This window comes from Pelobates fuscus, chromosome 11, assembly GCF_036172605.1.
Source record: "Pelobates fuscus isolate aPelFus1 chromosome 11, aPelFus1.pri, whole genome shotgun sequence".
Classification (NCBI taxonomy): Eukaryota; Metazoa; Chordata; class Amphibia; order Anura; family Pelobatidae; genus Pelobates; species Pelobates fuscus.
This window is the reverse complement of record NC_086327.1, coordinates 129898418-129924191: the sequence shown is the minus strand read 5'-3', so window position 1 is coordinate 129924191 and position 25774 is coordinate 129898418. Positions and strand designations below refer to the sequence as shown.

At 38.2% G+C, this 25774-nt stretch overlaps 1 protein-coding gene across 3 annotated transcripts in view; it reads right to left on the bottom strand.

Moving 5' to 3' along the window:
- The window catches only part of ROBO4 (roundabout guidance receptor 4), a 122053-nt gene that overhangs the window by 87235 nt on the left and 9044 nt on the right, over window positions 1-25774 (bottom strand). The window contains exon 1 of one of the 3 annotated variants that reach the window (XM_063437175.1): window positions 10660-10959. The exons of the other annotated variants lie outside the window; for them this stretch is intronic. Within the exon in view, the coding sequence (XP_063293245.1) occupies window positions 10660-10756 (97 nt within the window). The 5' untranslated portion in view covers window positions 10757-10959. Of the gene's footprint in view, window positions 1-10659; window positions 10960-25774 lie in introns of those variants that run through there. 3 annotated transcript variants of the gene reach the window in all.

Genomic DNA, 25774 nt, shown 5'->3' with positions numbered 1-25774 from the left:
TCTATTTGGTATTTTGAAAACGTAACATTGAACAAGGACACCCGGTAAGAGAAACATTATATATACATACACAGACATCACACACACACATATTTATATACACACTAGATCTGCAGTTGTTGCAAACTAAGATTTAAAAAAAAAAAAATGCATTATCTTTTATCTACTAGACTATTGCAGCACAAAAAATCAGTGAAGTGTCAAAAATGCAAATCATCAGATGAGTACTTTATTAAAGGGACACTACTGTATAGTCACCAACACATCTTTAGCTTAATGAAGCAGTTTTGATGTAAAGACAATGCCCCTGCAGTCTCACTGCTCACATATCTGTAATTTAGGTCTTTGTTTATACAGATTTGGTCACACCTCGCTGCATGTGACCTGCACAGCCTTCCTAAACACTTCCTATAAAGAGTAATCTAATCTTTATATTTCCTTTATTGCACATTATGTTTAAAGGAACACTATAGTCACCTAAATTACTTTAGCTAAATAAAGCAGTTTTAGTGTATAGATCATTCCTCTGCAATTTCACTGCTCAATTCACTGTCATTTAGGAGTTAAATCACTTTGTTTCTGTTTATGCAGCCCTAGCCACACCTCCCCTGGCTATGATTGACAGAGCCTGCATGAAAAAAAACTGGTTTCACTTTCAAACAGATGTAATTTACCTTAAATAATTGTATCTCAATCTCTAAATTGAACTTTAATCACATACAGGAGGCTCTTGCAGGGTCTAGCAAGCTATTAACATAGCAGGGGATAAGAAAATCTTAATTAAACAGAACTTGCAATAAAGAAAGCCTAAATAGGGCTCTCTTTACAGGAAGTGTTTATGGAAGGCTGTGCAAGTCACATGCAGGGAGGTGTGACTAGGGTTCATAAACAAAGGGATTTAACTCATAAATGGCAGAGGATTGAGCAGTGAGGCTGCAGGGGCACGTTCTATACACCAAAACTGCTTCAGTAAGCTAAAGTTGTGACTATAGTGTCCCTTTAATTTAAAACTTATCTCCTACATGATCATCCTGTGTGTGATTAAAGCTCTATTTAGAGAATAGGAGATAAAAACATTTAAAGTAAAGTTACATCTGAAAATGAAACAATTTGTTCATGCAGGCTGTGCCAGTCCCAGCCAGGGAAGATGTGGCTAGGGCTAAATAAACAGAAACAAAGTGATTTATTTATAAAACGGCAGAGAATTGAGGAGTGAGACTGCAGGGGCTGCAGTTTACTTTTCAATTTTCTAATATTATTTTTTTCCCCGTCACATTTTTTTTTAAATCGCAAGAAGGGAACTATGGGCCAATTACCTGTATTATTATTATTAGTAGTAGTAGTATTTTTATTGCCATTTATATAGCGCTAACAGATTCCGTAGCGCTTTACAATATTATAAGATGGGGGGAATTAACTATAAAAAGGACAATTACAAGAAAACTTACGTCTTCAACGATAGGTTGAAGAGGACCCTGCTCAAACAAGCTTACAGTGCATTGGATATTAGCTATCTAGAGAATCATTGTAAGCCTTGTCATTGTAACAGATTTTCAACTCCTGTAATGCACTGGAATGATGTCATCTCTGTGTACCAAGCGATTGTTCTTTGTATGTATGTACAAAGTGATTCAGTTTGCGGATGTCATAGCTGTGTTTGTAAAGTCTTTGTGAGTGTTTCATTAACACTTTCCTCCTGCAGGCAGTGAATTACAGCTAAATCAGATAATAAGAGCGATGTAAGATAGTCGGAAATCATGTTCACACCGTACATTTTGTTGGAGTTTTTTTTATACAATACACAGCATACCCCCTATAAGGACCACCCCATGCAAGTCAATGCCCTTATGTACAAGTGATAACATTATATGCCAAGAACAGCGTTGGCCAGGTAGGGCGTTTCACTATGGCACATGTTCAAATATACTGGTCCATGGGGAAGGGACACTAATGGCAGTTGTGCGGTTAGATCACATGTATATCAGGGGACCCCAAGGAGAGGATACGCTCCAATTCTTCTGGGCACAGATAGGACCTCTTTAGGGGATTTTATAGTGTAACGAATACAAAGTTGTATTCCTAACACTATAGTTCTCCCTGGCCTCCCCACACCTTGCCCTCCATGTCACAAAATGGGTTAAAAAACACTTTCGACACTTACTGAATTCCAGCGGCAATCTCCATTTGTCATGTAGGCACTCCACTTCATTCAAGGTCAGCGAGCACCACAAGCACACTAGGCCCTCCCCATAGGAGAGCATTCACTATGTCACCTAACCGGCACGTCCAGTGTCAGGTGACAAGAAGTCGGATAGCCACCAGGAAGTGCCTCTAGTGGCTGTCTGATTGACAATTACTAGAGGCAATCTTAGTCCTGCAATGTAATCATTGCAGTTTCTTTAAAACAATGATTTACATTACAGGACTAAGGGGGACTGGGACACTGCACCCAGACCACTTCAATGAGATGACGTGGTCTGGGTGCCTATAGTGTCCCTTTAAATAAAGACTGTGTGTGCTTGCATGTGTATGAATGGAACCACCCACTCGGAGATCTGAGAGATGAATGTCATTCATTCGTACTTGCTAGCTCTCCCCTGGTATGTAGCATGGGATTCTAGGAAAATTCAGAGCAGCTGAATAAATTCAAACATTTACATGTATTTTCACAGAGGTCATTTTCATAATAATATACAGAATATAACACAGACACTGTTTAAAACAAGACATCATATAGTTAACAACCATGTCCTCCATTTAATATTGTTGGATAAACTTTTCAATTTAATATTTAAAAAAATATTAAAATCTTGTGATATATGGATTTTTTTATATAACTGATATATTTTTCTATATTTTCATATTTTAAAAAAAAATGATTTAAATGTTTATTCGAAGTATAAAAGTAACACTTGAAACCAAATAAATAATAAAAAAAAAAGTTAAATAAGCAACTCATGAGGAATAGCTTGGCTTAGAGCAACAGCTCCTTTTGTCCTGCCCCAGAGACGGCCCCATCAGACGTTCTCATTGTATAACATTAACTCCAGGGTCTCTGTATCTCTGAAAGTTGGGGTCAGGAGTCCACTTTGGAGACTTTATCATTATTAGTTCTGCTGTTTATCTAGGAAAGATGATACAAACATTCTAAGGACAGATCTCTAACAATAGCGTTCCAAAAATGTTAGGAATGAACTCAACAGGAACATGTTTGGAAAAAACAAAAGGGTCGAACAATGTCCCAGAATTCCGGCCAGTGTGTTCTGCCTTTATATTTAGAAGAGGGAGGGTTTGACTATTTGTCTGTTTTACTTAATTGAATTATGCACAAGGTCTAAAGGTTCCCTCAAATTGTAAAAAGCAGAGGAAATTCACAAATCTGATCTGAAATTTCTCTTTAGTTATAAATGAATGGTAGCTAGTGCAAACATTATCCCTGAATGTGCTCATTTGATTTGTGGCAGTTAACCTCTTAACGGCCAAGGCTTTTTCGTGATACAATGTATTTGTAACGAGGCCTTTTTGGCCTTTTGCCATGAGTTAATTCTATCACAATTTCCCCATTTCTGTTTAAGTGCACCCATACGTACTATGTATAACTTTTTAAATAGGAAATTGGTATCTTCTGATACTCTATATGTATGCATTACCCAATATTAAATAATATTATAACTATAAAACATGGGGGAAATAAAACATTTTTCCCCCCTCAGTGTTACATACTTTATCATAAGTTCTACACTCAAACTAGAATTACCGATTAGACCGATTGTTAAAATGCTTAATATGTCTAGGATTTCAATACATTTTTTGTAGTTGGAAGACAAATACTGCAAGCGGTGAATTACAGTTTTAATGCTAAAACTTTGCCAAATTTGGCTAAGTAATATTTTTACTTTGGTTGTAGTCACAGAATCCAAAACAAAAGTATATATTTGTAGTTTTTAAACAAAAACTGCACTTTCACTGACGATATCATTGTTGTGGTACGTTTTACTGTCTTGAAACACTCATGTACAGGTTTGATAGTGTTTCTGAAAGTTACAGGGTCAAATATAAGGCTTGCCCATTTCATTTTTTTCATTGAAGTTTGCTAAATTGGCTATTTTATACTGTTTGCTTTTACTGCCATAAAATGCACATATTTGTATTCAGCAAAGTCTCACGTGTAAAACAGTACCCCCTATGTACAGGTTTTATGGTGTTATGGGAAGTTACAGGGTCAAATATAGCTTTTTACATTTTTCAGTTTTTTCACATTGAAATTCCCGATTGGTTACGTTGCCTTTGAGACCGTATGGTAGCCCAGGAATAAGAATGACCCCCATGATGGCATACCATTTGTGAATGTAGACTACCCAAGGTATTGAAAATAGGGTATATCCAGTTTTTTCTAGTTGCTACTTAGTCACAAACACTGGCCAAAGTTAGCATTCATATTCATTTTTTGTATTTTACACACACAAACAGATATAAATGATAACTTTGGCCAGTGTTTGTGACTAAGTGGCTACTACAAAAGACTGGACATATCCCATTTTGAATACCCTGAGCTGTCTACTTTTTCAAATGGTATGTCATGGTGGGGTTAATTTTCATTTCTGGGCTGCCATACCGCCTCAAAGGCAACATAGCCAATCTGGTAAATAGCAATTTACAGAATTAGAAATAGGCAAATCTTATGTTTGACCCTATAACTTTCCATATCACCATAAAACCCATACTTGAGGGGTACTGTTGTACCCGTGAGGCACTACTCTACACAAATATGAGTGTTTTAGAGCAGTAGAATGTATTATACTGATAATATCATCGGTGAAATTGCAATTTATGTGTAAAAAATGAAAAAAACTAAACAAATATAAAAGCTAATTTTGGCCAGGGTTTGTGACTAAGTGGCTACTAAAAAAGAGTGGATATACCCCATTTTGAATACCGCGGGTTGTCTACTTTAAAAAAAATATGTGGTTTGATGGGGGTAAATTACATTGGCCAGCTTCAAAAATGTCCCAAATGGTGCATGATGACCAGCTGTGAAAATTCCAAGTTGGAAGACTGGAATGCGCATCCTCCAAATAAGGTCTTTTAGCCCCCAGAGAACCCGACACACCTATACATGGGTAGTATCGCTGTACTCAGGAGATGTTGCTGAACACATATAGGGGTGGTCCCTGGCAGTAACCCTTAAAGTTCTCAGTACATGTATTCTTAAATTGCTATGTGTGTCAAAAAAAATCACCAATTATTTGATTTTTTTTCTTTTAAATTTGGCATAGATTGGTGGTAAAATGGTTGCATGAAAAGAGCATGAAAAGAGTCAAAATACCCCAAGTTTAATACCTTAGGTTGTCTTCTTTTAAAGGGATTCCTGACAGATATCAGTTTTACAATGTTACAATGTAACTTGCATTAATTTTGCGTTAACTTCAGTGCTACTTGTACTTATTGCCCTATAACTTGCAAAAAAAAAAGCTAAGAACATGTTAATATTGGGTATTTCTAATCTCAGGACACAATTTAGAAACTATTTAGCATGGGTGTTTTTGTGGCGGTAGTAGATGCGTAAAAGATTTGGGGGGTCAAAGTTAGAAAAAGTGTTTCTTTTTAATTTTTTCATCATATTTTATAAAAACATTTATAGTAAATTATATGATATGATGAAAATAATGATATCTTTAGAAAGACCATTTAATGGTGAGAAACGCAATATAATATGTGTGGGTACAGTAAAAGAGTAAGAGGAAAATTACAGCTAAACACAAATACCGCAGAAATGCAAAAACAGCCCTGGTCCCAAACGGTAAGAAAATTGAAAAGCGGTCTGGTCACTAAGGGGTTAAATCGGGTAACATTCTGTGGGTTTTTTTCTTTTTCGACACATGTATTTTGGGGAAATTCACAGACCACACATGTCCCACTATTGCAAATACGCTATATTTGTATTCTTCCAAAATGTATGTCTAGCGTCTTTAATTAAATTGTACTGTTACATCGAATTCTATTTCGTATTTTGAGAACAATTAACAAGGACACCAAATACTGCTGCATGAGAGAAACATGTTAAACACATAGATGCACACATACATCACATACACATTTATATACACAGTAGATCTGCAGCTATTGCAAACTAAGATTAAAAAAAAAATACATACGTTTTCTTTTATCTACCAAACTATTACAAAATAAACCATCAGTGAAGTGTCAAAAACACAATTCACATCTTTCCACACATGTTGTATTTTGGGGAAATTCACAGACCACACATGTCGTCCCAGTACTGCAAATACCCCATATTTGTATTTTTCTAAAGTTCTCGAGTACAATGATATCCTACATGTACATATTTACCTTAGTCCTGCCCCTAATCCTCCCCCTAATATTGTTCATAATCCAAAACAGAAATTAATTCAGAGTTCCCAGTTTGACATGCAAATGAGCTCAGATTACTATTGTGTTTTCAAAGAAACCTGTTTCAAAGGGTGAGCACCTGAGAGGAGGCACCTGAAGTAAAGCCCACCAGGGCATTCAGCAGATATGCTCTATATATAATTTATATGAAACTTTGCCTTTCTTTTATTCTTTATTATTTTATTCTTAAATTCTGCTTATGGGTGGAACTTTGCATCTGATCGAAAAATAAACCATTTTTTTTTCATGCAGACTGTGTCAGTCACAGCTAGGGGAGGTGAGGATAGGGCTGCATAAACAGAAACAATAGAGATTTGACCTAAACGGTTCTGTAAATTGAATTGTAGCCACAGACAGGAGGCCCCTGCAAGTTCTAACAAGCTATTAACAGAGCAGGAGATACGAAACTCTAAATTAAACATATTGTGCAATAAAGGAAGTGTAAACATTATATGTCTAGATACCTGGACACAGAGCATGAGAGTGCTCCCCAGAAATATGGATCACAGGATCCCTGTGTAGTGAACTGATCTTATATTGTCAGCCCTGTGATTCTACTACCTGCAGGGCAGAATGGATAATGATGTAAACACAGGCCCTCATCAGACAGGAATGTTAAAGATTACAATAACAAATAGCAATAACAAACATTTAAAGGAACGGCATGCATCATCCCCCAGCAATATATGTGTAAAGGATCACAGCTGAGGGAGCCGTGGGTTTTTTACCCTTTGTGTGATGAATGGTTCGTACACAGCACACGGCACGATAGGGTTAATAGCACTTTACAAACAGGAAATAGATGGAAGATTGCTACGGAAATTCCTTCCCCCCCATCCGGAAAAAAACAAGATACCAGCAGCCTCAAATAAACACATGTATTGTATCATAAATTTCAGTGTTAATAAGTTTTACTTAGAGGGAAATAAAATATAAATTTTGAACGCCATGATCCTGTCCCTTTAAATGGGCATATCATAGTAAATACTTGTGGGAGAGTTACTGTATACAATGCGAAGGCTGGATCTAAGGAGCGTGGTTAGTAATTAACACAAAACAAGTTTATTTAGTGATAATTATTAGGAATTTAAAGGGGGCGATGATATTCGTCCTTAAATCTGCAGTTTATTTTCAATTCATTCTGAATTTCTGACTGTTCGGACTTTAGTGAAAAACCCTGAACAGATGTTGTACTAAAAGTTCTGAATATCTACTTGCAATCTTTTATTAGTTTAATTTCTTGTGAGACACTTTTATGTTTTATTGACAGTAAAAAAAAAAAGATAATTAAAGCAGAAATGTCTAGAAATGTCCATTTTGTGACTTAGTCCTATAATGCATGGATTGTCGCTGAGATCAGGAAGGTTGTCTGGAGTAATACTGATAGGGAACATTTCTTGCTTGTGTGATAGACAATAGGCCTGTGACTATACACACAGAGATGTCACGCAGGAGTTAACTCTAGTGATTTCTCAAAATTAAGGGGAAAGCTTTAAACGACTCAGTTCTTCACCTTAATAAACAGCCATGTGTATGGCGAGCGGGGAAAGGACACATCCGTAGGAGGTCACTTATCTCAGATTCCAATACCCATCGGCAGTTAGTCTGGCATTTTACACAATTTCCTAAAAGAGTAGAGGGCAGTTCGGCAAGCTGTCCTGAGACACAATAGTGGTACATGGAAGCCAGACACACAGTCCCTCATCTTAAATGGTGATCCACAAGCAGCTCTTCCACCAGGGCTATTAGCTAAGAGGCTACTCCACCGGGGCAGTTGGTGAGGCAGCACCTCCACCAGGGCTATTAGCCAAGCATCTCCTCCACCAGAGACTGTCAGCTAAGCAACTTCTCTATCGGGGCCTGTGAGACAAGCATCTCCTCCACCCAGGCCTGTCACACAAGCAGCTCTTCCACCGGGGCCATTGGTCAAGCAGCACCTCCACCAGGGCTACTAGCCAAGCATCTCCTCCACCGGGGCCTGTCAGCCAAGCATTTTCTCCACCAGGGCCTGTCAGCCAAGCATTTCCTCCATCAGGGCCTGTCAGCCAAGCATCTCCTCCACTGGGGCTGTTAGCCAAGTAGCTCCTCCACCGGGGCTGTTAGCCAAGCAGCTCCTCCACCGGGGCCGTTAGCCAAGCATCTCCTCCACCAGGGCCTGTCAGCCAAGCATTTCCTCCACTGGGGCTGTTAGCCAAGCAGCTCCTCCACCGGGGCTGTTAGCCAAGCAGCTCCTCCACCGGGGCTGTTTGCCAAGCAGCTCCTCCACCGGGGCCGTTAGCCAAGCAGCTCCTCCACCGGGGCTGTTAGCCAAGCAACTATGACCACTGAATGGACTAGGCACATAAGGGTGGGTCCAGAGCTGCAACAAACAGGGAATTTTTTTCCCTGTTAAAAGACTCAAGCGAGCATCCAGCTGTGGAGGTAGAGCTATTCAGGATGTCAGCCTTTTGTGCTGGCTCCTCCTGCAAATGTAAAGGAGTTATAAGTAAAAAAGCAGATGTGGCTTGGTAAAAGAGTGAATGAAGAGCTTAGGACCATACTCACTAGATGGTTGCTTGTCTTCTAAGGATGAAATTGAGTTGGTACTGCCCATTAAAAGGACATTCCACTGGCCAAATACGACAAAACTAAAATCACTGTTTAGTAGATATAGCCCAGTGAAAACATGCTTGCATTTAATATTTTGTTTTGATAGGTGTATATATAAAAAACGCCTGAAAAAGCTGCAGATCTCTTGTCTGCAGCCTTGACAAGCCCTCCCCTTCTAACCCCGCCCAGACTTTCTGCAGCTGTCCAATCACAGACTTCCTAATGCAGCTAATAAGTCTTTGCAGGTGCTCTGGGCAATTGCTGCCTCTTTAGTTTATCTCCACTGAGCTAAACAAAAACAGGAAGTAATAGGACCAGTTGTCTGATTGACAGTCAGAGTGGGTGTAACAAGTTCATTTATACCTGACAATTTCTATTAAACTTTCAGCAAGATAAACGCCTTTAGGGGGTCTGCAGTGTCCCTTTAACTGCCTGTGTGTCACATATATTAATTTCCTTCCTAACGCACCTCAATAACCGGGTAAATGACAGATTAAAATAACAGGGCTAGCCGGGGAAATGATGATTTGAAAACGGCTCTCTGTAATCTCTGTTATTTGTAATATGGAGCCAGTCTCTGCAATAAACTGAAAAAGTGTATCTAGATTCACCTATGAAAAAATATGACATTTCTACAAGAGTGCACTCAACAGTGGATTGAGACATAAATATTAAACCTAACAAATTTAGGCTAAAATAAATAATTTCTTCTGTGTTTTAGAGATTTTAAACTCAGCAATTGTGAATTAAAAGTTGCAGGTCAGTTTTTTTGTGAATAAACCATCACAGGGTAAGCTGGGCCATGAATATAATCAGGAGAATCCTGGATGGAACGCATGACACAAACAAGATTCAGGAAATTCTAAAGAATTAGGAGGTGATACTATTATTATTTTTTTTTTTAGGGAACCAGAAAGGATGAAGAACTGATCAAGGAACAGAATGTTTAGTCTAAGGTTCTGAACTGTAACATTTTCCAAATAACATATTGTCCAGTTTCACTATTTCTGGCTAAAAAATTTAATTAAAAATTCTCCACAATTCTCAGTTTATCAAATACTCCTCCCCCACCCCCCTCATACATTCTGTACTTTACTTCCGCATCAAACTGAACTGCAAAAAAAAAAAAACTCCTTGATGTTAGCAACACATTATAAAAAGGTCAAATTAAAAAATACAATATTACAGCAAGACAAGTTAAACAGCCAATCAGGATCAAGCCAGGGGGATCCTGGGAAATATTGTCTGAACTCAAGAGGCCATAAATATACCGCGTAAATATTTTCGATTTTAATGTATAATAGGGACAGACCAGTGTGGTCTCTAAATAACATTTCTGCTTGCGCTAGCAGTACAATGTATTATTCACATTCTGATCACTCTCAGCCAGGACAGCTATTGTACCTTGCATCGTGGGATCTGAAATTAAACCACTTAAACCTGCAATGCTGAACTAAAATAATAATAATAATAATAATAATAATAATATAAAAACACATTAGCAGGGAGTCAGATTAGACGGGATTATTAAAGATTAAATAGCACATGGGCAGAATTATTTTGGGTGATTTGTAATGTTTGAAATTGTAAAATTCGACTTGAATTTCTAAATCTCTCTGTTATTCAGACATTTTGGAATTTGCAACGGATGTATAATACCTTCAGTGGCCAAAGTAATTCCCCAGACCAGCCCCTCGCCATCCAGCCAGGAGATCGCAAGTAGGGCGCAGAAAAAACAGGGGAACGCCATGCCCATTCGTTACACGTCTCCTTGGATATTGGATGACAGTCCGTGTCTGATAATTCCCATTCGCTGCTTCCCAGTCAATAGCTGCTTCCCAGGTCACTGATTCCTAGGTCACAACTCTCAGCCGTCCTCGCTGGGCTGAGGGTTATAGGGGACAGTGCTCGATCCAAGACTCAGGGAAGACTGAGTGAGATGAGAATGTTCCAGTCCCCACTCACAGATCCCTTGCTATTTCCTTACATATAGAAGCTGGATTTAGGAAGCGGTGCCTGAATCCCCTCCCATTTCCCAGACCGCAGGATAGTCCAAACCAAACTCTCTGTCCTTTAACACCCCATTGTCTGTTAGCCTTTAACCCCTTAAGGACCAAACTTCTGGAATAAAAGGGAATCATGACATGTCACACATGTCATATGTCCTTAAGGGGTTAAACGTGATCTGAAGAAATGTTGGGGATTCTCAGTCACTTCGATAGAGCCACCAGGCATGCGCAAGCTGTTTTTATATCTAAATCCTGAATACTTCACAGCTCATTGACAAAAAGTTTCATTGCAGTTTCAATGTTTTAAACTTTAACCATTTTTTAAACATTGTTCAGTTTCCGTGAGTTTTTGTCGTTTTTCCCTGGAGTTCACTTTGTATTGTTGTTATATTGTTACAGTGAGTTTCTATGTTTCCCTGGAGTTCACTTTGTATTGTTGTTATATTGTTACATTGTGTTTCTATGTTTCACTGGAGTTAACTTTGTATTGTTGTTATATTGTTACAGTGTGTTTCTATGTTTCACTGGAGTTAACTTTGTATTGTTGTTATATTGTTACAGTGTGTTTCTATGTTTCACTGGAGTTAACTTTGTATTGATGTTATATTGTTACAGTGTGTTTCTATGTTTCCCTGGAGTTCACTTTGTATTGTTGTTATATTGTTACAGTGTGTTTCTATGTTTCACTGGAGTTAACTTTGTATTGTTGTTATATTGTTACAGTGTGTTTCTATGTTTCCCTGGAGTTCACTTTGTATTGTTGTTATATTGTTACAGTGTGTTTCTATGTTTCCCTGGAGTTCACTTTGTATTGTTGTTATATTGTTACAGTGTGTTTCTATGTTTCACTGGAGTTAACTTTGTATTGTTGTTATATTGTTACAGTGTGTTTCTATGTTTCCCTGGAGTTAACTTTGTATTGTTGTTATATTGTTACAGTGTGTTTCTATGTTTCCCTGGAGTTCACTTTGTATTGATGTTATATTGTTACAGTGTGTTTCTATGTTTCCCTGGAGTTCACTTTGTATTGTTGTTATATTGTTACAGTGTGTTTCTATGTTTCACTGGAGTTAACTTTGTATTGTTGTTATATTGTTACAGTGTGTTTCTATGTTTCCCTGGAGTTCACTTTGTATTGATGTTATATTGTTACAGTGTGTTTCTATGTTTCACTGGAGTTAACTTTGTATTGTTGTTATATTGTTACAGTGTGTTTCTATGTTTCACTGGAGTTAACTTTGTATTGTTGTTATATTGTTACAGTGTGTTTCTATGTTTCACTGGAGTTAACTTTGTATTGTTGTTATATTGTTACAGTGTGTTTCTATGTTTCCCTGGAGTTCACTTTGTATTGTTGTTATATTGTTACAGTGTGTTTCTATGTTTCACTGGAGTTCACTTTGTATTGTTGTTATATTGTTACAGTGTGTTTCTATGTTTCCCTGGAGTTCACTTTGTATTGTTGTTATATTGTTACAGTGTGTTTCTATGTTTCACTGGAGTTAACTTTGTATTGTTGTTATATTGTTACAGTGTGTTTCTATGTTTCACTGGAGTTCACTTTGTATTGATGTTATATTGTTACAGTGTGTTTCTATGTTTCACTGGAGTTCACTTTGTATTGTTGTTATATTGTTACAGTGTGTTTCTATGTTTCACTGGAGTTAACTTTGTATTGTTGTTATATTGTTACAGTGTGTTTCTATGTTTCCCTGGAGTTCACTTTGTATTGATGTTATATTGTTACAGTGTGTTTCTATGTTTCACTGGAGTTAACTTTGTATTGTTGTTATATTGTTACAGTGTGTTTCTATGTTTCACTGGAGTTAACTTTGTATTGTTGTTATATTGTTACAGTGTGTTTCTATGTTTCACTGGAGTTAACTTTGTATTGTTGTTATATTGTTACAGTGTGTTTCTATGTTTCCCTGGAGTTCACTTTGTATTGTTGTTATATTGTTACAGTGTGTTTCTATGTTTCCCTGGAGTTCACTTTGTATTGTTGTTATATTGTTACAGTGTGTTTCTATGTTTCACTGGAGTTAACTTTGTATTGTTGTTATATTGTTACAGTGTGTTTCTATGTTTCCCTGGAGTTCACTTTGTATTGTTGTTATATTGTTACAGTGTGTTTCTATGTTTCCCTGGAGTTAACTTTGTATTGTTGTTATATTGTTACAGTGTGTTTCTATGTTTCCCTGGAGTTAACTTTGTATTGTTGTTATATTGTTACATTGTGTTTCTATGTTTTACTCAGTACAATCTCCATAAATACAGCATGCAGTGACAATCTTACTGCAAACACTGCTGGGAGACAGGAAAAACCAGACAGAATATTTAAAATAAAAAATAGCCTTAACGTATATAAAAGAGTGGGATGGATGTGATTTCAGAAACTCTGGTTTCCATATAGTGTAGAACAAATTATAGGCCCAAACAGCGTGACACGAAAAACGGTAACGGATATAGAAAGGGTAGTAGATACACAGAACAACCTTACAGTGGAAGCAATAAATAGATACCTGGAATAGCCTTCCAGTGGGAGCAGTAACAGTGATATAGAAAGGGTAGTAGATACCTGGAATAGCCTTCCAGTGGAAGCAGTAACAGTGATATAGAAAGGGTAGTAAATACCTGAAATAGCCTTCCAGTGAGAGCGGTAAAGGCCAACAGTGATATAGAAAGGGTAGTAGATACCAGGAATAGCCTCCCACTCCAGTGGGAGCAGTAACAGTGATATAGAAAGGGTAGTAGATACCAGGAATAGACTCCCACTCCAGTGGGAGCAGTAACAGTGATATAGAAAGGGTAGTAGATACCTGCAATAGCCTTCCAGTGGGAGCAGTAAAAGTGATATAGAAAGGGTAGTAGATACCTGGAATAGCCTTCCAGTGGAAGCAGTAACAGTGATATAGAAAGGGTAGTAGATACCAGCAATAGCCTCCCACTCCAGTGGGAGCAGTAACAGTGATATAGAAAGGGTAGTAGATACCAGGAATAGACTCCCACTCCAGTGGGAGCAGTAACAGTGATATAGAAAGGGTAGTAGATACCTGGAATAGCCTTCCAGTGGGAGCAGTAACAGTGATATAGAAAGGGTAGTAGATACCAGCAATAGCCTTCCAGTGGGAGCAGTAAAAGTGATATAGAAAGGGTAGTAGATACCAGGAATAGCCTCCCAATCCAGTGGGAGCAGTAACAGTGATATAGAAAGGGTAGTAGATACCAGCAATAGCCTTCCAGTGGGAGCAGTAACAGTGATATATAAAGGGTAGTAGATACCAGGAATAGACTCCCACTCCAGTGGGAGCAGTAACAGTGATATAGAAAGGGTAGTAGATACCAGCAATAGCCTTCCAGTGGGAGCAGTAACAGTTATATAGAAAGGGTAGTAGATTCCTCAAATAGCCTTCCAGTGGGAGCAGTAACAGTTATATAGAAAGGGTAGTAGATACCAGGAATAGCCTCCGACTTCAGTGGGATCAGTAACAGTGATATAGAAAGGGTAGTAGATACCAGCAATAGCCTTCCAGTGGGAACAGTAACAGTGATATAGAAAAGGTAGTAGATACCAGGAATAGCCTCCCACTCCAGTGGGAGCAGTAACAGATATATAGAAAGGGTAGTAGATACCAGGAATAGACTCCCACTCCAGTGGGAGCAGTAACAGTGATATAGAAAGGGTAGTAGATACCTGGAATAGCCTTCCAGTGGGAGCAGTAACAGTGATATAGAAAGGGTAGTAGATACCAGCAATAGCCTTCCAGTGGGAGCAGTAAAAGTGATATAGAAAGGGTAGTAGATACCTGGAATAGCCTTCCAGTGGGAGCAGTAACAGTGATATAGAAAGGGTAGTAGATACCAGCAATAGCCTTCCAGTGGGAGCAGTAAAAGTGATATAGAAAGGGTAGTAGATACCTGGAATAGCCTTCCAGTGGAAGCAGTAACAGTGATATAGAAAGGGTAGTAGATACCAGCAATAGCCTCCCACTCCAGTGGGAGCAGTAACAGTGATATAGAAAGGGTAGTAAATACCTGAAATAGCCTTCCAGTGAGAGCGGTAAAGGCCAACAGTGATATAGAAAGGGTAGTAGATACCAGGAATAGCCTCCCACTCCAGTGGGAGCAGTAACAGTGATATAGAAAGGGTAGTAGATACCAGGAATAGACTCCCACTCCAGTGGGAGCAGTAACAGTGATATAGAAAGGGTAGTAGATACCTGGAATAGCCTTCCAGTGGGAGCAGTAACAGTGATATAGAAAGGGTAGTAGATACCAGCAATAGCCTTCCAGTGGGAGCAGTAAAAGTGATATAGAAAGGGTAGTAGATACCTGGAATAGCCTTCCAGTGGAAGCAGTAACAGTGATATAGAAAGGGTAGTAGATACCAGCAATAGCCTCCCACTCCAGTGGGAGCAGTAACAGTGATATAGAAAGGGTAGTAGATACCAGGAATAGACTCCCACTCCAGTGGGAGCAGTAACAGTGATATAGAAAGGGTAGTAGATACCTGGAATAGCCTTCCAGTGGGAGCAGTAACAGTGATATAGAAAGGGTAGTAGATACCAGCAATAGCCTTCCAGTGGGAGCAGTAAAAGTGATATAGAAAGGGTAGTAGATACCAGGAATAGCCTCCCACTCCAGTGGGAGCAGTAACAGTGATATAGAAAGGGTAGTAGATACCAGCAATAGCCTTCCAGTGGGAGCAGTAACAGTGATATATAAAGGGTAGTAGATACCAGGAATAGACTCCCACTCCAGTGGGAGCAGTAACAGTGATATAGAAAGGGTAGTAGATACCAGCAATAGCCTTCCAGTGGGAGCAGTAACAGTTATATAGAAAGGGTAGTAGATTCCTCAAATAGCCTTCCAGTGGGAGCAGTAACAGTTATATAGAAAGGGTAGTAGATACCAGGAATAGCCTCCGACTTCAGTGGGATCAGTAACAGTGATATAGAAAGGGTAGTAGATACCAGCAATAGCCTTCCAGTGGGGGCAGTAACAGTGATATAGAAAGGGTAGTAGATACCAGCAATAGCCTTCCAGTGGGAACAGTAACAGTGATATAGAAAGGGTAGTAGATACCAGGAATAGCCTCCCACTCCAGTGGGAGCAGTAACAGATATATAGAAAGGGTAGTAGATACCTGGAATAGCCTTCCAGTGGGAGCAGTAACAGTGATATAGAAAGGGTAGTAGATACCAGGAATAGCCTCCCACTCCAGTGGGAGCAGTAACAGTGATATCGAAAGGGTAGTAGATACCTGGAATAGCCTTCCAGTGGAAGCAGTAATACTGATATACAAAGAGTAGTAGATACCTGGAATAGCCTTCCAGTGGGAGCAGTAACAGTGATATAGAAAGGGTAGTAGATACCTGGAATAGCCTTCCAGTGGAAGCAGTAACAGTGATATAGAAAGGGTAGTAAATACCTGAAATAGCCTTCCAGTGAGAGCGGTAAAGGCCAACAGTGATATAGAAAGGGTAGTAGATACCAGGAATAGCCTCCCACTCCAGTGGGAGCAGTAACAGTGATATAGAAAGGGTAGTAGATACCAGCAATAGCCTTCCAGTGGGAGCAGTAAAAGTGATATAGAAAGGGTAGTAGATACCTGGAATAGCCTTCCAGTGGAAGCAGTAACAGTGATATAGAAAGGGTAGTAGATACCAGCAATAGCCTCCCACTCCAGTGGGAGCAGTAACAGTGATATAGAAAGGGTAGTAGATACCAGGAATAGACTCCCACTCCAGTGGGAGCAGTAACAGTGATATAGAAAGGGTAGTAGATACCTGGAATAGCCTTCCAATGGAAGCAGTAACAGTGATATAGAAAGGGTAGTAAATACCTGGAATAACCTTCCAGCTGGAGCGGTAAAGACAGGTTCATACCTGCAATCAGTATTTTAAACTTGGTGTTTACGGTCTGCTTTTAAATCACATTTTCAGTTTCCCAGTGGGAGCCGACACACACTTTGATGTTTTGAAATGTTTATAAATTTACATGTGTTTATTTTACACAAACCTAAAGTGATTTGCGAGCTTAATGATCAGTGAAGAGCTCAGCAAGATCAAAGCGTGCCGTAATTAAAGGACATTCTGTAAGCTCAAACTACTATTTTTAAAAAAAATGACCTCGAGCATATTCAGCAGCCCAGGCTGGACACCTCCCCAGTACACTTCTACCCTTTATCAGGTAATATCAATTATATAGTAATTGTTGGATGCATTTCCATCCGCCTTCAGCATCAGGCTCGAATAAGCAGGGCTCGCTCTGTTTATACACTATGTAAATCCATAGATAGAGAGAAGCAGGGCTTGCTCTGTTTATACACTATATAAATCCATAGATAGATAGAAGCAGGGCTCGCTTTGTTTATACGCTATATAAATCCATAGATAGATAGAAGCAGGACTCGCTTTGTTTATACGCTATATAAATCCATAGATAGATAGAAGCAGGGCTCGCTCTGTTTATACACTATATAAATCCATAGATAGATAGAAGCAGGGCTTGCTCTGTTTATACACTATATAAATCCATAGATAGATAGAAGCAGGGCTCGCTCTGTTTATACACTATATAAATCCATAGACAGATAGAAGCAGGGCTCGCTCTGTTTATACACTATATAAATCCATAGATAGAAGCAGGGCTCGCTCTGTTTATACACTATATAAATCAATAGATAGATAGAAGCAGGGCTCGCTCTGTTTATACACTATATAAATCCATAGATAGATAGAAGCAGGGCTCGCTCTGTTTATACACTATATAAATCCATAGATAGATAGAAGCAGGGCTCGCTCTGTTTATACACTATATAAATCCATAGATAGAAGCAGGGCTCGCTCTGTTTATACACTATATAAATTCATAGATAGAAGCAGGGCTCGCTCTGTTAATACACTATATAAATCCATAGATAGAAGCAGGGCTCGCTCTGTTTATACACTATATAAATCCATAGATAGAAGCAGGACTCGCTCTCTTTATACACTATATAAATCCATAGATAGATAGAAGCAGGACTCGCTTTGTTTATACACTATATAAATCCATAGATAGAATCAGGGCTCGCTCTGTTTATACACTATATAAATCCATAGATTGAAGCAGGGCTCGCTCTGTTTATACACTATATAAATCCATAGATAGATAGAAGCAGGGCTCGCTCTGTTTATACACTATATAAATCCCTAGATAGAAGCAGGGCTCGCTCTGTTTATACGCTATATAAATCCATAGATAGAAGCAGGGCTTGCTCTGTTTATACACTATATAAATCCATGGATAGATAGAAGCAGGGCTCGCTCTGTTTATACACTATATAAAACCATAGATAGAAGCAGGGCTCGCTCTGTTTATACGCTATATAAATCCATAGATAGAAGCAGGACTTGCTCTTTTTATACACTATATAAATCCATAGATAGATAGAAGCAGGGCTCGCTCTGTTTATACACTATATAAATCCATAGATAGATAGAAGCAGGGCTCGCTCTGTTTATACACTATATAAATCCATAGATAGATAGAAGCAGGACTCGCTCTCTTTATACACTATATAAATCCATAGATAGATAGAAGCAGGACTCGCTTTGTTTATACACTATATAAATCCATAGACAGAAGCAGGGCTCGCTCTGTTTATACACTATATAAAACCATAGATAGAAGCAGGGCTCGCTCTGTTTATACACTATATAAATCCATAGATAGAAGCAGGGCTCGCTCTGTTTAAACACTATATAAATCCATAGATAGACAGAAGCAGGGCTCGCTCTGTTTATACACTATATAAATCCATAGATAGATAGAAGCAGGGCTCACTCTGTTTATACACTATATAAATCCATAGATAGATAGAAGCAGGGCTCGCTCTGTTTATACACTATATAAATCCATAGATAGATAGAAGCAGGGCTCGCTCTGTTTATACACTATATAAATCCATAGATAGATAGAAGCAGGGCTCGCTCTGTTTATACACTATATAAATCCATAGATAGAAGCAGGGCTCGCTCTGTTTATACGCTATATAAATCCATAGATAGAAGCAGGGCTCGCTCTGTTTATACACTATATAAATCCATAGATAGATAGAAGCAGGACTCGCTTTGTTTATACACTATATAAATCCATAGATAGATAGAAGCAGGGCTCGCTCTGTTTTTACACTATATAAATCCATAAATAGATAGAAGCAGGGCTCGCTCTGTTTATACACTATATAAATCCATAGATAGATAGAAGCAGGGCTCGCTCTGTTTATACACTATATCAATCCATAGATAGAAGCAGGGCTCGCTCTGTTTATACGCTATATAAATCCATAGATAGAAGCAGGGCTTGCTCTGTTTATACACTATATAAATCCATAGATAGAAGCAGGGCTCGCTCTGTTTATACACTATATAAATCCATAGATAGATAGAAGCAGGACTCGCTCTCTTTATACGCTATATAAATCCATAGATAGATAGAAGCAGGACTCGCTTTGTTTATACGCTATATAAATCCATAGATGGATAGAAGCAGGGCTTGCTCTGTTTATACACTATATAAATCCATAGATAGATAGAAGCAGGGCTCGCTCTGTTTATACACTATATAAATCCATAGATAGACAGAAGCAGGGCTCACTCTGTTTATACGCTACATAAATCCATAGATAGAAGCAGGGCTCGCTCTGTTTATACACTATATAAATCCATAGATAGATAGAAGCAGGACTCGCTCTCTTTATACACTATATAAATCCATAGATAGAAGCAGGGCTTGCTCTGTTTATACACTATATAAATAAATAGATAGATAGAAGCAGGGCTTGCTCTGTTTATACACTATATAAATCCATAGATAGATAGAAGCAGGGCTCGCTCTGTTTTTACACTATATAAATCCATAAATAGATAGAAGCAGGGCTCGCTCTGTTTATACACTATATAAATCCATAGATAGATAGAAGCAGGGCTCGCTCTGTTTATACACTATATAAATCCATAGATAGAAGCAGGGCTCGCTCTGTTTATACGCTATATAAATCCATAGATAGAAGCAGGGCTTGCTCTGTTTATACACTATATAAATCCATAGATAGAAGCAGGGCTCGCTCTGTTTATACACTATATAAATCCATAGATAGATAGAAGCAGGACTCGCTCTCTCTATACGCTATATAAATCCATAGATTGATAGAAGCAGGACTCGCTTTGTTTATACGCTATATAAATCCATAGATGGATAGAAGCAGGGCTTGCTCTGTTTATACACTATATAAATCCATAGATAGATAGAAGCAGGGCTCGCTCTGTTTATACACTATATAAATCCATAGATAGACAGAAGCAGGGCTCACTCTGTTTATACGCTATATAAATCCATAGATAGAAGCAGGGCTCGCTCTGTTTATACACTATATAAATCCATAGATAGATAGAAGCAGGACTCGCTCTCTTTATACACTATATAAATCCATAGATAGAAGCAGGGCTCGCTCTGTTTATACACTATATAAATCCATAGATAGATAGAAGCAGGACTCGCTCTCTTTCTACACTATATAAATCCATAGATAGATAGAAGCAGGGCTTGCTCTGTTTATACACTATATAAATCCATAGATAGATAGAAGCAGGGCTCGCTCTGTTTTTACACTATATAAATCCATAAATAGATAGAAGCAGGGCTCGCTCTGTTTATACACTATATAAATCCATAGATAGATAGAAGCAGGGCTCGCTCTATTTTACACTATATAAATCCACAGATAGATAGAAGCAGGGCTCACTCTGTTTTTACACTATATAAATCCATAGATAGATAGAAGCAGGGCTCACTCTGTTTGTACACTATATAAATCCATGGATAGATAGAAGCAGGGCTCGCTCTGTTTATACACTATATAAAACCATAGATAGAAGCAGGGCTCGCTCTGTTTATACACTATATAAATCCATAGATAGAAGCAGGGCTCGCTCTGTTTATACACTATATAAATCCATAGATAGATAGAAGCAGGGCTCGCTCTGTTTATACACTATATAAATCCATAGATAGATAGAAGCAGGGCTCACTCTGTTTGTACACTATATAAATCCATGGATAGATAGAAGCAGGGCTCGCTCTGTTTATACACTATATAAAACCATAGATAGAAGCAGGGCTCGCTCTGTTTATACACTATATAAATCCATAGATAGAAGCAGGGCTCGCTCTGTTTATACACTATATAAATCCATAGATAGATAGAAGCAGGGCTCGCTCTGTTTATACACTATATAAATCCATAGATAGATAGAAGCAGGGCTCACTCTGTTTATACACTATATAAATCCATAGATAGATAGAAGCAGGGCTCGCTCTGTTTATACACTATATAAATCCATAGATAGATAGAAGCAGGGCTCGCTCTGTTTATACACTATATAAATCCATAGATAGATAGAAGCAGGGCTCGCTCTGTTTATACACTATATAAATCCATAGATAGAAGCAGGGCTCGCTCTGTTTATACGCTATATAAATCCATAGATAGAAGCAGGGCTCACTCTGTTTATACACTATATAAATCCATAGATAGATAGAAGCAGGACTCGCTCTCTTTATACACTATATAAATCCATACATAGAAGCAGGGCTCGCTCTGTTTATACACTATATAAATCCATAGATAGATAGAAGCAGGACTCGCTCTCTTTATACGCTATATAAATCCATAGATAGATAGAAGCAGGACTCGCTTTGTTTATACACTATATAAATCCATAGATAGAAGCAGGGCTTGCTCTGTTTATACACTATATAAATCCATAGATAGATAGAAGCAGGGCTCGCTCTGTTTATACACTATATAAATCCATAGATAGATAGAAGCAGGGCTCACTCTGTTTGTACACTATATAAATCCATGGATAGATAGAAGCAGGGCTCGCTCTGTTTATACACTATATAAAACCATAGATAGAAGCAGGGCTCGCTCTGTTTATACGCTATATAAATCCATAGATAGAAGCAGGGCTCGCTCTGTTCATACACTATATAAATCCATAGATAGATAGAAGCAGGGCTCGCTCTGTTTATACGGTATATAAATCCATAGATAGAAGCAGGGCTCGCTCTGTTTATACACTATATAAATCCATAGACAGATAGAAGCAGGGCTCGCTCTGTTTATACACTTTATAAATCCATAGATTGATAGAAGCAGGGCTCGCTCTGTCTACACACTTTATAAATCCATAGAAAGAAGCAGGGCTCGCTCTGTTTATACACTATATGAATCCATAGATAGATAGAAGCAGAGCTCGCTCTGTTTATACGCTATATAAATCCATAGATAGATAGAAGCAGGGCTCGCTCTGTTTTTACACTATATAAATCCATAAATAGATAGAAGCAGGGCTCGCTCTGTTTATACACTATATGAATCCATAGATAGATAGAAGCAGGGCTCGCTCTATTTTACACTATATAAATCCACAGATAGATAGAAGCAGGGCTCACTCTGTTTTTACACTATATAAATCCATAGATAGATAGAAGCAGGGCTCACTCTGTTTGTACACTATATAAATCCATAGATAGATAGAAGCAGGGCTCACTCTGTTTGTACACTATATAAATCCATGGATAGATAGAAGCAGGGCTCGCTCTGTTTATACACTAAATAAATCTATAGATAGATAGAAGCAGGGCTCGCTCTGTTTATACACTATATAAAACCATAGATAGAAGCAGGGCTCGCTCTGTTTATAAACTATATAAATCCATAGATAGAAGCAGGGCTTGCTCTGTTTATACACTATATAAATCCATAGATAGATAGAAGCAGGGTTCGCTCTGTTTATACACTATATAAATCCATAGATAGATAGAAGCAGGGCTCGCTCTGTTTATACACTATATAAATCCATAGATAGATAGAAGCAGGGTTCGCTCTGTTTATACACTATATAAATCCATAGATAGATAGAAGCAGGGCTCACTCTGTTTATACACTATATAAATCCATAGATAGATAGAAGCAGGGCTCGCTCTGTTTATACACTATATAAATCCATAGATAGATAGAAGCAGGGCTCGCTCTGTTTATACACTATATAAATCCATAGATAGATAGAAGCAGGGCTCGCTCTGTTTATACACTATATAAATCCATAGATAGAAGCAGGGCTCGCTCTGTTTATACGCTATATAAATCCATAGATAGAAGCAGGGCTCGCTCTGTTTATACACTATATAAATCCATAGATAGATAGAAGCAGGACTCGCTCTCTTTATACACTATATAAATCCATACATAGAAGCAGGGCTCGCTCTGTTTATACACTATATAAATCCATAGATAGATAGAAGCAGGACTCGCTCTCTTTATACGCTATATAAATCCATAGATAGATAGAAGCAGGACTCGCTTTGTTTATACACTATATAAATCCATAGATAGAAGCAGGGCTTGCTCTGTTTATACACTATATAAATCCATAGATAGATAGAAGCAGGGCTCGCTCTGTTTATACACTATATAAATCCATAGATAGACAGAAGCAGGGCTCACTCTGTTTATACGCTATATAAATCCATAGATAGAAGCAGGGCTCGCTCTGTTCATACACTATATAAATCCATAGATAGATAGAAGCAGGGCTCGCTCTGTTTATACGCTATATAAATCCATAGATAGAAGCAGGGCTCGCTCTGTTTATACACTATATAAATCCATAGACAGATAGAAGCAGGGCTCGCTCTGTTTATACACTTTATAAATCCATAGATTGATAGAAGCAGGGCTCGCTCTGTCTATACACTTTATAAATCCATAGAAAGAAGCAGGGCTCGCTCTGTTTATACACTATATGAATCCATAGATAGATAGAAGCAGAGCTCGCTCTGTTTATACGCTATATAAATCCATAGATAGATAGAAGCAGGGCTCGCTCTGTTTTTACACTATATAAATCCATAAATAGATAGAAGCAGGGCTCGCTCTGTTTATACACTATATGAATCCATAGATAGATAGAAGCAGGGCTCGCTCTATTTTACACTATATAAATCCACAGATAGATAGAAGCAGGGCTCACTCTGTTTTTACACTATATAAATCCATAGATAGATAGAAGCAGGGCTCACTCTGTTTGTACACTATATAAATCCATAGATAGATAGAAGCAGGGCTCACTCTGTTTGTACACTATATAAATCCATGGATAGATAGAAGCAGGGCTCTCTCTGTTTATACACTAAATAAATCTATAGATAGATAGAAGCAGGGCTCGCTCTGTTTATACACTATATAAAACCATAGATAGAAGCAGGGCTCGCTCTGTTTATACACTATATAAATCCATAGATAGAAGCAGGGCTTGCTCTGTTTATACACTATATAAATCCATAGATAGATAGAAGCAGGGTTCGCTCTGTTTATACACTATATAAATCCATAGATAGAAGCAGGGCTCGCTCTGTTTATACACTATATATGCATGTAGGGGTCTGGCACCATGCATTTTATCAGAAGTAGACTCGTTTTAAATTATGAAAAGAAACATGCACCCATCAAGTTCAGCCTTTATCAGATTTGATTATTGCTGTATATTCGAAAGAAAATTTGCAAGTATTTTTCTAATTGCAGTTTAAACATCTGTACGGACCCCTATAAAACCACTTCTTCGGGCAGAGAATTCCACATACTTATTGTTCTTACTGTAAAAAATCTTTTTCATTTGCCTTAGACAAAATCTCATTTCTTCCTGTCTAAATGTGTGACCACTTGTCCTATGTAAAGTCCTGCTTATGAACAGTTTTCCAGACAATGGTTTGTATTGGCCCTGGATATATTTGTATAATGCTAGCACAGTTTTTCCCTAACTAAAGAGATTTAAATGTGTTAACGTCTCTTCATAACTAAACTCTTCTTACATAGAGACAAGTGTCCGTATTGCTTTATCTATTTAGTGGATAGTTAATACATTGCTAAACACAAATACACACACCAGTCAAGCCATACAACCTGCTTTTCCCACAGAAATATCACTTTAACAGTGCTCTCACTACTGCAAGGTATTCTGGGTAGGCGTATGCAAATGAGCTCAACAAAGAACCACATTTTTGCCTCATAATTCCACTTTATATATGGATTCCTTGGAGTATGTCTCTGCTCTATACAACAACTTTGAAAACAACTCAGGAAGAGGAGCAAAGCTATTGAACCACTCATGCTGACGAGATGCATTAACAACGAAACAGCTGTCCATGGGTGGTTCGCTGACACAACTCTTTTGGTATGTACTTTATCTATTTATATATAAATACATGTAAGAGATGCAGCATGGGCCAACACTCTAACAAGATCTATTAATCTAATAAGTAATTGACGACAGGCCGTTGAATTATTAGAAAAATAATGCACACCCGAGGTGGTAATGTGGTCATGACGCGAAGCGGAGTGGCCGTTACATATTGGGTGTGCATTATTTTTTCTAATAATTCAACGGCCTGGAGCCAATTATTCCGCTTATACTACCACACCTCAAAACATTGTTCAATTGATGTATTTCAAGACGTTTGTCAAGTTTTTGGCATTAAAACGCTCTTGTAGGACTAATTTTTTTTAGGTATTAATTCCCATGCCTTCGTTGCTAATTCCAAAACGTCATTTAAGAGTTAGTAACGGAGATTTGAGCCACTGTTAGCAGACTAATGCAGTTATTAGTGCAGTTATTAGAGAGACAGAGAGAGGTTGCAATAATGAGACAGAAAAG